We start from the raw sequence: 15,374 nt of genomic DNA on the forward strand, positions 1-15,374 counted from the left end.
ATAAGAGCCAAGAGAAAAGGAGCCCCCGTCTCCAGAGGGCTTTGGGTCTAAGGGAAGGCCACAGTTCTCGAGTGAGCGATGTGTGCCAGAGAATGATGGGCGGCTGCTCTGGGGCACCCCAGAAAGAAGGGGCTGGGAGGAGAAGGCAGCTGCGACCCGGTGGCAAAGGGGGATGAGGGGGGCCTTTAAGAGTAAACACTAAACTCTTATTGATTGATTAGCTGATTAATTGACTGAGAGAAAAGGCTCCAGGGTCTGTCTTCCATGTCCCCAAATCTCTGGGGATTTGCTCATCTACTCTCAGTCCAGAGAGTCGTCCATTCTATCCGTCCCCCAGATTAAGCAACTGCTGAACGGGACTTGCTGACCCCTTCCACATCCCTTGCCAGCCTTCCTAGGAATGGGATGAGAAGGGTGATTGATGGATTTCTTAAGGGTCTGGACAGAAATTTTCCCAGCCCGGGAGACGATTTTTGCCAACTGCCATCCGGTTTCTGGATCTCCGGCTTCTTATTTGCCTTTGCTCCTGTCAACTTCCTGTGCTGAAGGACAACAGAGCGGAGGAATTTCCAAAATAGAAAATGCCTGGAGGTGGCTGGAATCCTGGTCCAGATTTGATGAGTTTCCGATCATTACCTCAGACTCTCTCCATTGGTTTATGAGCGGCCTGGAAAGAACAGACTATAAATAGGAGGAAGGGCCTGGGACCAAAAGGGAGGAGAAAATAGCGGAAAGCGTTTTGAAATGCTGAGTACTAGGAAAGTCTACACTGTCTGTCATGGAAGCCATCGCCCCTCCCTCACCCAGGCTCACTATACTTGCTATTGTATCTTCTGTCAACTTCCTTTTGCCTCCTCAGTTACCAGCATGGACCCTCCGCCCCAGTTTTCCAACGCCCCCCATTTCTGAAAGCTATTGTACAATTTGGCAAAGAAATTTTTTTCCGCCTCAGCTACAAAATTTTGGTCCCTTGGACAAAGTTTACGGATCCCTAGGACCCGAGCAAGCTCCCATGCTTCCCAAGGGCCATCACCCCCCCCCCCCATTTGTCTCATCCGGCTCCCTAGGGCACAGAGTTCTTGCTTCCCCTCTTGTGGGGCCTTCCTCTCTTCCCCGGGTGCCCACATCCTTGCCTCGGGTCACAAAGTGTGGTCTGAGAGCAAAGCTCTTAAATTAACCCTTTGTTCCTGGCTGATTTGCTCCCTCCTGTTCCTTGGAAGACCATCAAGATAGCATGAGCAGGAAATCAAAGTTCCCCTGATCGCTGGGAATACTTTGAGGAACATCTAGACACCCAGAACAAGGTGTTGAGTGAAAGAAACTTCAGTGGACTCTTGGAAGAAGCGAGCAGAAATTGTCTTTATGCCCCACTGTTCATGCTTGTTAGTCAGGAAAAAATCAATTAGGGTTTGGCAATTGGGGCTTTGTCCCAGGGTGCCAAAATTGATGAGTGCCCTTATAACTGACTTTAGCACCAAGCTAGTAAAAAATACTTAAAATAGGAAGTTGCTAAATTTTCTTTCCTTCTCTGCCACCCCCCAACAGCCAAACTTCAGGTAAGCTCCTTCCCCTTAGCCTAACACTGCCCTCCCTGCTTCTGCACCTTTAGGCCGGTGTCGTGGGGTCCCTGTCTTCTGCCATAGGGACCCCGGTGTCTGTCCCCCCACAGGGTTCTGAGGTCTGAATTCTTCTCCCTCACCCTTTGCCTCTAAATCTGTCCGGGAGCCCCCTGTACCCTGTGTGACCGTTTGTACAAGCTCCAGCTCTGAGGGCCTGAGAACAGACTGCCCAGCGGCACCTGGCCGGCCTTCCCAGGAAGCCATCCCAGATCGGCCCTTGGCCAGATCTCACATCATTCCCTCCGGCCTTCAGGTGGTGATTTTGTTCCAGTCCCAGAGGTGCCGGGGTGGGTTTTATTTTGAGAATTCTGGAAAGGAGCACGCCCCCAACGCTGAATCTAATTACTATTCAATAAGCCTTAGATGGAGCCACTGGGAGCTTCTCTCACCCCCTTAGCAAGTCCTTAGTGCCGCCTAATTAGGGATCATTTGACATTAGCTCAAAAATAGACTTCTCACGTAGCTTAAAGCTTTTAGCTCAACATCCTACAGGTCTCAGTATCAAAACCAGATTATATCCATCATTCTCCCCTCCCCACCCCCTACACCCACAGCAGTCAACCAGGAGAGACTTCCCAAAGTATAAGAAGGCAGGCGTGGGGCTGTTCCTGCCTCTCTGAGGGGCTTCTCATCCCTTTCTGAGGGTCTCCTTGCTCAGAATGCCCCATGGTGAAGAGGTCTCGGACTGGCGGGGGACAAGGAGAAAAGGAAAGGGATTTTACTGAATCTGGCCTACAGATTCAGAGCAGGATGGGGGAATGTTTTCCTTAACCACTTATTGGAACAATTGACTTCATTGCTTGGTGCCTCAGTTTCTACTTTTGTAAAATGAGCCAATTGGATTAAAAAAAGGGGCTCTTAACCTGGGGTCTATGAACTTGTTTAAAGAAAAAATGTTGATAACTATTTCAACTTAATTAGTTTAAGTTGATATGATAAAGATATCATATTATGCATTTTTACATATTTAAAAACTTTATCCCAAAATGGGGGTCCATAGACTTCAACCAAAGGGGGTCATGATACAAAAAAAAGGTTTAAAGATTTAAAAAAGCTCTGAATTTGAGGCAGCTGGGTGACATAATGAATAGAGCACTGGATCCAGGAATCAGATGATCTGAGTTCAAATCCAACCCCAAATACTTACTAACTTTTTGACTCTAGTCAAGTCACTTAACCCTGACTTCCTCAAAATAAATGATGAAACAAACAAGCAAACAAACAAACAAAAAAACTTCTTAGATTTGATGATCTGGGTTCCTTTCAACTTTTAAGTCCATTGAGATCCTACAATCAGTATATTCATTTTTTTGGAAGTTTCTTAGTTTCAAAATACATGCAAGGATAAATTTTCAACACTGACCCTTGAAAAACCTTGTGTTCCAATTTCTTCCCCCCTTCCCTCATCTTCTCCCCTAGATGGCAAGTAATCCAATATATGTTAAACATGGTAAATATATATATATATATGTGTGTGTGTGTGTGTGTGTGTGTGTGTGTTAAATCCAATATAGGCACATGTATTTCTACAATATTTATACAATTCTCTTACTCAAAAAAGGAAAAAAAGTGAGAAAGAAAATAAAATATAAGCAAACCACAACAAAAAGAATGAAGATGCTATGTTGTGATCCACACTCAGTTCCCACAGTCCTCTCTGTGGGTGCAGATGCTCTCTCCATCACAAAATCATTGGAACTTGCCTGGATCATCTCATTGTTGAAGAGAGCCACGTCTGTCAGAATTGATCGTTGTATAGTCTTCTTGTTGCCATGTACAATAATCTCCTGGTTCTGCTCATTTCACTCAGTTCCCGTAAGTTCTCTCTCTGAAATCATCCGATCAGTATATTCTCATACAAGACTGTTGTTCATTATCGGCATAATAGCTAGCATTTATATGACACCTACTGTGTGCCAGGCACTATGTGAGGCATTTTACAAAAATTATGCAATTACTTGGAAGGTAGCTGCTGTTATGATCTCCATTTTACAGATGAGGAAACTGAGGCAGACAGAGGTTTTAGTGACTTGCCCAGGCTCACACAGCTAGTCTGAGGCTGGATTTGATTCTAGACCCAGCACTTTACCCACTGTACCACCTGAATGCCTACTTAGACTCCTCTGGAGAACCTATTTTCAGATATTTCTGTTCCCATCCTCTTCCAGTCTGTCTCACCTTGCCTGCTCACTAACTTCGATCTCCTCCAGTAACACTCAGATGGTCAGTCATTGACTAAGAGTTCATTAAGTGCCTACTGTGCCTACGGTACAACGCACCGTATCTTCACAAAGTCCTCAGAGTCCCCCTTGCTTTTCTCTTCCCAGACCCTCCGCACTCAAGCACCAGCCTCTCCTTCCACTCAGCACCCTCCCTTCCCAGAGCCTGGTTCAGCTTGAGCCCTGCTGGAGGGCACAGTCATGGGGCGAGTACAGTGGCAGGAGGGGGCAGAGAGAGCCCCGTTGTCTCCATGTGCGCTTTGGGGGAGATTTGGGGGCTGCTGCCCGAATGGGAAAGGAGGCCCTCAGACATCCTGACTATTGGGGCCACATCCAGGAGGGTTCTTGGACTGAAAAAGCCAGAAAGGCCTCCAGGACTGGAAGGAGGGGGAGAACAGTAAACGGGTGTTTATGGGAGTCATAAAAGCGAAATAAGGCTCTAATGAACATTTTTAAGAACAACGCTGTGGAAACAACATTCCATAAGCCCCCCACCCCCTGCCATGTTAGAAGCTCCTAATTGTGGGAAGTCTCTGGTCCTACTTTCCACTGCTGTGGACACGGGGCTGCAGTCCAGGCCTCCTATCCCTGACCCACCCCTGGGTGCTTCCCAGAAAGCGGGACCCTTCCCCAGAGGGAGAAAGTTTAGGATCACATGGGGAGGCCTGGAGAACAAGTGTCTCTAGTCTGGGCTGAAAGACCATTCTTCCATGAGAAAAGAGGGCCCTCCTTCAGAATCAGATCTGCCCCCCCTTCCTCTGCTGCCCCCTCCTCCTAAGCCTAGGCCAGCTTGGTCCTTGGTCAGCGTCCTGGAGCAGCAGCCTGGGAAGGCTCCACCAAATCCCGGTTGTCCCAGCCCGGAGCCTTCTCTCTCACTTTGGGGTGAGGAAAGCTGTTTGCTACAGGCTGTCCTGTAAACCCCACAAAACCCTGGCCGAGTCCCGGCCCTGCTCACAAGGTCACTGAGTTTTGGCCATTAACACATACGGGCTATTTCAAATGGTAAGAATCTGGTGGGCTCCCTGCCAAGGGACGGGCTGGGCCAGGCCCTGGAAACGGAGCCACCCAACGCTCCTCCTCCACGAAAAACAAGTCCCTGGGCACAAGCAGGCAAGATGGAAGGGATGAGTTTTCCAGGTAGTGTCCTGGGGGTGCAAGATGCCAAGGGAAACGAACTCTGCTCTTGACAGTGAGATGGGGCTGCCCACCACCCGCTGAAGGCCAATCCCCTTTAGCTTCCTGAGAGCTCCGATGGGTCCTGATCCCACAGAAAGAGCATGTTCTAGGGGATGACCCTTTTCTTTCCATCAAGGCATTTTGAGAACAAAAGAAATCAAAGTGTAGTTGTCCAAGTTCCCCTTTTTACATTTTTTTCATTAACAAGAATTGATTCCCTCCCTCTTCAGCCCCAATTTAAAATCAGAACAAAACCTCGTTACCAAATATGAATGTTCAAATGTAAGCGAATCCCCACCTTGTGCACATCCAGAAATTCTGCATTTGGAGCCATCTCCCTTGGGTTAGGAGACTCGTTCTGTCCTCTGGGATCACATTGCATCCCTCAGAGTTCTTCTCAAGCTTTTCAAGGAACTTTATCTTTGTGGCATTGCTTCTCTATGAATTGTTCACCTGGCTTCCCTCACTTTATTCTTCATTCTCTTATTGGGTTTAACCTACATTTTAGCATGTATGACATACATTGGATTGCTTGCCATCTAGAAGAGGCAGTGGGGAAGGAGGGGAAATTTGGAACACAAGACTATGCAAGGGTCAATGTTGAAAAATTATCCGTGCATATGTTTTTTAAAAATAAAAAACTTTAAAAAATTAAAAAAGTTACTGCCTTAGCTCTTTGACCATTTGTTTCAGTCTTGTCCAACTCTCTGTGACACCATTTGAGATTTTCTTGACAAAGGCACTGGAGCATTTGATTGTTTCTTTCTCTGGCTCATTTTACAGATGAGTAAACTGAGGCAAACAGACCGAAGTAATTTGCTCAGGGTCACACAGCTAGTACGTGTCTGAGGTCACACTCGCATTCATGTCTTCCTAACTCCAGGGCCTGTGCTCTATTTACCATGCTACCTAATTGCTCTGCACCCTCACCATGGTCCACAATGATTTCCAAGTTTCCAGATTACACAGACTATCTGTGGAGTCATCTGAATGTTAGTTAAATTCTCATCTTCCTGCAGATTAATAAATGGTTATTGAACTGAAACCCAACATCCAAGGGCCATAATTGTAGGTACAATCTGGCTCAATCTCAAAGGAAGAAACGGGAAGTGAATTGTCCAACAAATGGCAGACCCAGAACCGAACCCAGACCCTCAGCCTCCAGTCTCAGAGCTCACCCTCCCCTTCAGCCATTCTGCCTCCCAACCAATAGGGGATGGCCCCAGTCAGCCAGCATCTGGACTGCGGCGTCCCCATCGGGCGCCATGTTATAGAAAGGCCTTGGAAAATTTTATCATGGTCTGTGCGGTGACCAGAAGAACCCAGAGGATTCTATAGAAGATTTGATGGAAGGAACTGAGGGATGCTCGGTCTGAAGAAGAGCAGACTGGAGATGGAGGGAACGCCCACAATTATCTTCTGTATTTGAAAGTACTGGCCCGTGAGTCCGTGCAATGGTTATAGATTTTTCAGGAATACTTTGGGTCTTTAGATGCTCCTGGAGGAGGCGTTATGAAGGAAGGAAGGAAAGAGAAAGTAAGGGAAGGGAAGAGAAAGAGGAGGGAATGGAAGGGAAGAGAAAGGGAAGGGGAGGAATAAAAAGGAAAGAAAGGGAAGAGAAGAATGTGGAAAAGGAAAGAAGAAAAGGAAAGAAACTAAGTATAGCATAATTATGATGTTCAAATGGGACTCCTGAAAAAGAGAAAACGTACTTTTTCCCCCTTCCCTACAGAGTTGAGAGATTATGACAGTGGAACACAACAGTTAAACTTGGTTGATGTTTTGCTTAGTTTTGCAAGATTGATTTTCTTTTACTCTCTTATTCCTTTTATTTTTAAATGAGATGGTTCTCTGGGGAAGGGAGCAAGAAAACGATATGTTTGGAAACAAAGATGGTGTGGGCAAAAAATCAAAAGATATTAATAAATAATTTAATTATTTTCAAAAGCCAGTGAATGTTCTGCATTAAACAAAATTGTGAATTAAAAGTTAGGGGGAGAATGCGGTCTTGGAGTCCATTCAATCATTTGACCCATAAGGCCCCAAAATAGGAAATTATTTGCCGGTGGTCACCCAAGCAGAGATTTGAACCCAGGGCTCCTCCAAATGGACAGTTTTCTAAATCTCCTCATTCCAGCCTTGTGCTCCACCTTTTACGGGGCGAACCACCTCCCGCTGACCCTGCTTGCAGCCTGCGGATGCATTGCTGGAGCGCTCCAGCCAAAGAATGTTTTTATGTATTTTCCAGTGCCAAAGCAAACCCAGGCCAGTGAGCCCCAGCAGCAGAGCAGGGCCCTTCCCGCAGCTGCCAGAGCTTTCTCGTTTCCTATTTTCTTTCTTTATGGTCTCGTTGACTTTGAAAAGCTCCAGATTGTTTGCAGGAAAGAAAACTTTTCTTTCAAAAATAAAATCTTGAAAGATCTTTATTTCTAATTTTTTCCATTGAACGATTTCAAAAGAAGCTTCTGAGCAGGCCAGGAGGTGATTCAGCCCAGGTCTGGTCACCTTTGGCAGCCCCCCCAATATCTCCTGGGGCCTTTGGTTGGGGCCTCCCTTTTAGTCCCTTCCAAGACCCTCCCTCCCCCCGGGCCACCTCACCCCAGATACCCAAAGACACAGTCAGCATCGCCGTTACTTGTCCAGGCTAGGAGGGTGTTTGGGGGCCCCTCGTCCCCCTTCTCTCTGCCTCCGGAGGCCAGGATTACCAGCCCCCAAGGTCTGACTTCTTTTTCATGGGGTTGCCATTTTGGGCATCGTGGTCACTGTTGGGGGGTTTTCTTGTTCTTCCCATCAGATCCTACGAGTCCCCCAGCGCTTTTCCCCTGATGAGCTGCCTCTGGCTCCTTCTCATAGTCACCATGGCCGGGCTGCCCGTCGGGCCCCCCTGCTTGTGCGTATTCGCCCCTGACCAAGCCCTCTCCTCTTGTTTCTCTCCCAGGAGAATACGTTATCATGGTACAGGAAATCACCACGCCGCCCTTCCTGGGCAAGACGCTCCCCACCGCCTTCGCACACCTCAAAGTGTTGCCAAGGGAGAAGCAGCCTCCTCCCGAAGACCCCTAGGGCGGCCCCAGCCCCTGTTCCACCTCGGACCCGCCAGGCTGTTTGCCCTTCTCCACCGAGTCCTTTCTGCTGGGTCAGCTCTTCTCACCAAGACCAGGAGATGCTCTGGGGCTCATCATGGCTCCCCTTCCTCCCCAACCTGACTGACGTTTGTATTTGAAAGGAAATGCTGTATTTGCAACCAGTGGCCTGGCAGATCCCTGATAAATCTGAGAATCCCCAGTACCCTCTGCTCTGCTGTTTGGGGAGCACAGAAGGTGACATGCACACCTTCCTCCCCAGACCAGCTCCCGGGACATCGGGGCTCAGTGGCCACAGAACCCCCTCCTACAAAGGGCCGCCTCCGTGGGGGGGACATAACATCTCCAACTTCAGGCTGGCTCTGACCGGTCTGAGCCACTATGTCCCCACAGATCTGGGCCCCAGGGGCCGGGGGTCCCAACAGGAGGGTGAAAGCACAGGACAGAGTCCTTTTAAAGCAGGAAATCCACAAAGTCTGGGGGAAGTTGTGTGTACCGACAAATTCCTGTTTCCCAGGCCATTTGCTGTGCAAACAAAAACCCAGGGGCCAGGTACATGGTACGTGCCGTACTGGACAAGAGATTGTTCCCTTCCCTTGTCCTTTCCACGGTCTCGTTTCTACACCCGCATGGTGCTGGGACACTGGCCGGTACCTGCTCCTGAGAGCTCCCTTCTGGGCTAGGAAAGCCGGGGAATATGTGCCCACCAGTGTGTCCCCCACAGTCCCATGCTAAGCAGCCCCAGGACTTACAAATCATTATAATAAGTTTTAATAATGCCCTTGTTTTTTACATCACCACCATCTCTCTATAATCTCTATATTTCTATTAACTCCACGTACCCCCAAACCAGGAACGAACCCTCTCTGCAAACAAACACCATGACTCCCAAATCACCAATTTCTGATAAAGTACCCACACTCTGCCCCAAACCCCAGCCCCTGTACCAAAAAGTAACATCGTTTTTTCTGGAACCAAGAAACGTCATTGGGTTCATGCTGTTCTTGCTTCTCAGTTTCCCTAATCTGTCATTTCTTCTGGTGCGGTGCTATTCCCTGATGTCCATATACCAGTTTGTTCCTCGCTCGCTTTGTTTCCAGTCTATTGATTGGGTTTTTGCTACCCCTACAAAACTCTGGAGTGTACTGGCCGTCTCTGTCCCTCTCTGGAGTTGTGGGATCGCCAGGTCAGAGTAGGAACAGGCTGGCTCCGGTTTTCTAGGGAGACCCTGGGCTCCTGGGTAGCTTGGCCACCCGATGGGTCCTGGCGCATGGAGCCGAGCTCCAGGTGGCTTCGCCAGGCAATGCCACGGGCACCGGAGGCGCTAATCGGCCTGTATCCTCGCTAATGGAGCATCCCCTCACAATATCCAAGCCCAGAGCAAGAAAGCATTTCCCGCCCATAATGTGTTCCCTCTGAGGCAAGGAAACGCACCAAATTCACACTGGTCGCTGCTGAGGAGAGTCATAACCCATCACTAACGGTGGAGGGGAATCCAGAGGCAATAAAGACATAATTGGTTTTTCCGGAAACGTTTCAGGTCTTTGGTGTCCCATTCTTGAGGCACGTGTCCCCCCAAATTTCTCCCCTGTCTGTCGGAAAAGCAAAGTGTTTGCAGAAGAGATTCTCTGCGGAGGGAGGGCTCTCCGAGCAGCCGAGCGGGCCAGACGAGCCCCAGGAACGTGCTCTCCCAGATAAGGGACGGCAGGCTTAGCAGCAGCCGCTGGCCGTGGTCAGTGAGTGAGAGGGAGCGTGGGGGCTCACGCTCCACTAGTGGGTCTAAGACTGACAGCGCTGCTCTTCCTTCCTGCCTTTTTCCCTCCTTTCCTTCTCCCTTCCTCCTCCTTTCTCTCTCCCCTTTTTTTATGACTCTCAGACATCATTGGTCTGAGGAGCTCAGAGACAGGCTACAACAGGGCTGGCTTCCTTGAGCTTTAGAAGTGATTTACACGGGGGTCTCAAAGCTCTCCTCCCGCACGCTAACCTAAGAGGGCTATAGAACCAGTGTGATCCCCTCCACTTTGCATAGGAGAGCCCCAAAGCTCAGCAACGCAATGCCCAGCCAAGGACTCCACAGCTACTTAAGTGTCAGAGCCAGGATTGGAACTCGGGGGGCCATGGAAAGAACGGGATTGGAATCCAAATCCCAGCTTGTTGATCTGTCCATGACCTCCCCAGTGGAGGGATCCAAAGGCAGTAAAGGCTTAATTGGTTTTCCTGGAAGCTTGGTACTGTCTGATTGATAAAAACAGATCATCCTTTGAAGAAATAGTGCAGAATAATGAGGGACACAAAGAGGTGGCACAACATCCATGGGGAAGGCACTGGGTTTGCACTCCGGATTCTGGATCCAAATCCTGCTTCAAGACTCTTCCAAGCTATGGGAGCCTGGGCAAATAAATCCCTTAGCCTCTGTTGCCTTCCATTTTTTCATTTGTGAAATAAGCCGTTACCTTCCAGGTTTGCTGTGAGAATCAAATGAGATAATTTTTGTAAAATTTAGTACAGCACTTGGAATATAGTAGGTGCTACATAAATGTGAAGTCCCTCTTAGACCCTTTATAGATCTCTTATTTCTCCATGCATCATATTTCTCATCTGTAAAATGGGAAAGGGTAGTGAATGTGATAGCCCCTGAGGTCCCATTTACTTCTGAAACTATGATCCCATAATAAAAAAAAAAACTTTTTATAGTATTTTCAGATTTACAAAGCACTCTTTGTACATGATCTTGTGAAACACCTGGCACATCCTCCTCCTACCACCAATTACTACTATCACTAAGAGCACTGCACCACTTCCTACTGCTGATCATGAGGAGGATACTCCTGTTGCTGCTGCTGCTACTACTACTATTACTACTACTACTACTACCTTAGTGCTACTACTACTACAACTACTACTACCACCATTACTATTACTACTACTACTACCACTACCTTAGTGCTATTACTACTACTACTACCATTACTATTACTACTATTATTATTACTACTACTATAACTGCTACTACCATTACTATTACTACTACTACATACTATTACTATTACTACTACTACTACCATTACTATTACTACTACTATTATTACTATTACCACTACTACAACTACTACTAGTATTACTATTATTATTACTACTACTACCACTACCATTACTATTACTACTACCATTACTACTAGTAATAGTACTACTATCACTACTACTACTACTACTACCACCCCCACAGCCACCACCACCTGGCTGTCTAGCTAGTATTTACATCTCATTTTAAGACTTGCAAAGCACTTTACAAATCTCATTTGATCCTCACAACAACCCTGAAAGTAGGTACTACTATTGTTAGTCCTGTGTCAGAGCTGAAGATAAGGAGATGGACAGAGGTGAAGTGACTTGCTCAGAACACACAGTTGCTAAGTGTCAAGAGGCAGAATTTGAATTCAGATCTTCCTGACTTCCGAACTTAATATCTATCCAAATCCCATGACTGCCTAGATGTTTAATATATGATGACTGAAGTCAGCCTACTTAGTGGTCTCATCCCCATTTTACAGATGGGCAGAGTGAGATTCGGAGAAATCAAATAGTGATGAAGGTAGGAATTGAACCTGGATCTCCTTGACTCCAAATCCAGCTCTCTTTCAAATTGTACCTGTGAGTTCTCCATCTCTCTGAAGGAGGGGAGGAAACAAGCATTAAGTGCCTACTGTGTGCCAGGCACTAAGGCAAGCATCTCATTAGACCTACACATCAACCATGGGAAGTAGGTAGCTATCATAATCCCCATTTTACTATGGGGGAAATTGAGGTAGACAGGGTCATTCAGCTCAGCTCTCCATCACCAGCTCCATCTGAAGCAGAGCTGAACACCTGCTCTATGAAGCTTTTTGTTCTGATAAAAATTATCGTCCTGAGCAGCCCCAAACATGTGCCCTCCTTACCTGCCACTTCCAGCATCTTCCTCTTCCTTCAGAGCTCAGCTTGCAGGCTGCCTCCTCCCCCTTAGCTCAAAGGGTTTTCTGTGTCTCCCCAGAACACTCAGACTGGATGTCTTTGAGTGACACTTTGTCCTGCCCTCATTTGTGCCTGCAGCAGATGATGCCCCTTCTAGGAGAATGGAAGCTTTTTGAAGGCAGGACTCCCTCCCTCCCTTCCTTCCCTTTTCCCTCCATTCTTCTCTCTCTGTTTCTATGTCTCTGTCTCTGTGTCCCTCTCCTTCCTTCCTCTTGTTTCCATGTTTCTCTGTGTCTGTCTCTGTTTCCCCCTTTCATCATCCTTTCTTCCTTCTCTCCCTCCCTCTCTCTATTCCTATATGTCTTTCTCCTTCCCTCCTTCTCTCTGTTTCCATGTCTCTCTTGTTTCCCCTTCTCATCCTCCCTTCATCCTTCTTTCTCTCCCTTTCTGTCTCTCTTTTTCTTCCTTTCCTTCCTCCTTCTCTCTGTTTGTGTCTCTCTTTGTCTCCCTTTCCCTCCGTCCCTCGCGTTCTGTGTCTCTGTCTCTCCTTCTCTGTCTCTCCTCCCTCCCTCCCTTTCTCTTTGTGTCTCTTTGTCTCTCTCTGTTTCCCTTCCCTCCCTCCCTTTCTATGTCTTTCTTTCTCCTTTTTTCTGTCTCCCCGTCCCTCCTTCTCTTTGTGTCTATCTCTCCTTTTCTCTGTCTTCCCTTCCCTCCCTCCTTCTCTCTTTCTTGTGTCTCTGTTTCTGTCTTTCCTTCTCTCTGTCTCCCTTCCCTGCCCTCCGTCCCCCTCTCTCTGTGTCTCTGTCACTCCTTCCCTCCTTCTCACCCCTCTCATCTTTAGCCCCCCAGCCCCCAGGGCACCCACTTATCCAGCCCTTAGTAAATGTTGTAGAATACAACTGAAGCATCAGCCAATGATGCATGATGTACAAGGAAGAGGAGGGAGCCAGAGGGCTGTGCTGGGACCCTCTCTGCCCCTTGCTAGCTGATGACCCCCAGACAAACCACTTCACGTCTCTGGATGCCCCCTAAACAAGGGCCCCCAGACCTGGAGCTCAGTGGGCCTCAAGACCACCCAGTGCGGGGCCCTTATTCTGGAGAAGAGACAAAGGCGGGGGGGAGCTGAGGAATTTGCCCACAGAGACACTGGAGCCAGGTCCCCTGAGCCCCGAGCTGGGGCTCTTTCACTCCCCCACGTAACAGGACTGACCCCCGAGCCCAAACCTCGAGCTCCCCAGCCATGACCCTGTCACATACAGTTATCCAGGACGGCTGAACCCAGACACCTCTGGGGCAGACTTGGCAGCTGGGGTCGGGCCCAAGCAGACCAAAGCACTGCCGAGCTTGCCCACGATCCCCGAGACCCGAATGAGGGCTCTTGTTTTCTGCGCCTCCGTCTCCTCACAGGAAGCATTCATGCCGGTTGGCACGCCTTGGGGGCAGTGCCGCGCAATGGGCAGGGATTTCAACCAGCCCCCCAGTGCATGAATGCAGAAGTTCCTTTTTCTGTGGCCTCGGAGGAAATTTCGCCAGAGCCCAGGCTGGATTGTGCACAGATGATCCCTTGTTCGCTGCTGACACGCTGCCCATTCCAAATTGGAAACTTGCCTCGGCCTTCCTGAGCACTTACGTCTCACACAAAGAGCCCTTACGTGGGTGGCAGCGGGTGGCAGGGAGAGAAGTGGGGCAGGGGGCAGAGAAGGCCTCCTCTCGTGGCATCCAGGCACCGGGACATTCATTTTCAGGTGATAAAGCAACAAAGAAAAGTCGTGTTCACAGAGGAAAGATTAATGAAAGGTGGCCAGAAACAGACACCGAACGGTCCCCAACCAGATGACCAAGTGACCCACCCTTCCCCAATCAATGGCTGCTCTTCATGCCCTCCATCCCCACGCCTACTCTTTGCCTTTTTGCCCCTTTCTGCTGCTTCCCTTCCTCGCCATTTTTTCCTCAATAATCTTACAAAAGGCTGGCTCCGATCTGTGCCCCGGCACAAAGGCCACACTGTTACCCAGCGAAGCGGCGGAGAGCGGGCACCGCCTTAGGTGCGAGCCGGCCCCCTCCTGCCCGGATCGCCGCGAGAGGCAGCGGCCCCAGCTGGGAGGGATGGGCGGTCCCAGCCCCGCACGTGCTTCACCGAGCATCCCCATGGAGATATTTTGAAACAGCATCCTTGAAAACCTGAAATTATGCTCTGATTGTGAGGCGGCGGTTTCTCTCTTGCCTGTTTAGCAGTGAAAGCAGTGGGAAGGATGGATCCGAGAAGAGAGAATTTAAAAGGGATAAATGGAAAGCTTTACGAGGTTCAAACTCCACAAATACAAGGGGATAATAAGCATTGATATAATGCTTTAAGTTTTTGCAAAATATATACATATATATAAAATCTATAAATGATATAATCTGTTTCTAGATGACATATCATCTATTTGGAAATAATATATATCACTTATTTGTTGATTATATATAATCTTATTTGGTTTGCACAGCAACTCTATGATATAGGTGCTATTTTTAGCCCCATTTCACAGATGAGGAAACTGAGGCAGGCAGAGGTCAAAAGAATGAAACCGCTTCCCTTCTGAAAGAGACTGGAGAGTTTAAATGGACCGGTTGTTAGGAATCAGCCCTGTGACCTGAAAGGTGGAGTAATTTATGGTCTTTTAGGCTGCATTGAAAAGTTTAGCATCCAAGAGGAAGGAGGTGATGGGCCCCTGTGCATGCTGCCCTGGGCAGAATACAGAACACTTATGGACCACTTGTGCCAGGGAAAGCTCGGGTAGCCTGGAGCCAGGCAGAAGAAGACAATCAGAACCATGAAAGGCCTTCAAGTTCCGGGAGAAAAAAAGTCTTGGGGGACATGGTGGCTGCCTTCAAAGAGCCGGAGAGCTGATGAGCTAAAGGAGGGATTCGATTTGTTCCACTTAGTACCAGAGGACAGAACTGGGAGGGTGGAAATTTCAGTCTTAACATAGAGGGGAAAAAACTTTTTTGAAGTTATCATCCAGTCATATCTGACTTTTCCTGACCCCATTTTGGTTTTTTTTTTTGGCAGAGATACTAGAGTAGCTTGTCATTTTCTTCTCCAGCTCATTTTATAGATGAGGAAACTGAGGCAAATAGGGTAAAGTAACTTGCCCAGGGTCACACAGCCAGTAAGTGAGGCCAGATTTGAACTCAAGGAAATGAATCTTGCTAACTCAGATCTGTCACTTTATCCATTGCACTGCCCTTAAAAAAAAAAAAAATTAGAGCTATCTAAGAGAAATGGGCTACCTGTGAGGGTGGTGAGTCTCCCAGCACTGAAGCTATTCAAAGACTATTTG

The 15,374-nt window shown here is 48.1% G+C and overlaps 1 protein-coding gene across 4 annotated transcripts in view; it reads left to right on the forward strand.

The window, feature by feature from the left end:
• Positions 1–8,097, forward strand: part of MORN1 (MORN repeat containing 1) — a 213,603-nt gene extending 205,506 nt beyond the window's left edge. For all 4 annotated transcript variants that reach the window (XM_031962999.1, XM_031963001.1, XM_031963002.1 and 1 more), the window contains exon 14: positions 7,953–8,097. In XM_031962999.1, coding sequence (XP_031818859.1) covers positions 7,953–8,077 — 125 coding nt within the window. In that variant the 3' untranslated portion in view covers positions 8,078–8,097. The remainder of the gene's footprint in view (positions 1–7,952) is intronic.
• The last annotated feature ends 7,277 nt before the right edge of the window (positions 8,098–15,374 follow it).

This window comes from Sarcophilus harrisii, chromosome 3 (assembly GCF_902635505.1).
Source record: "Sarcophilus harrisii chromosome 3, mSarHar1.11, whole genome shotgun sequence".
NCBI lineage: Eukaryota > Metazoa > Chordata > Mammalia > Dasyuromorphia > Dasyuridae > Sarcophilus > Sarcophilus harrisii.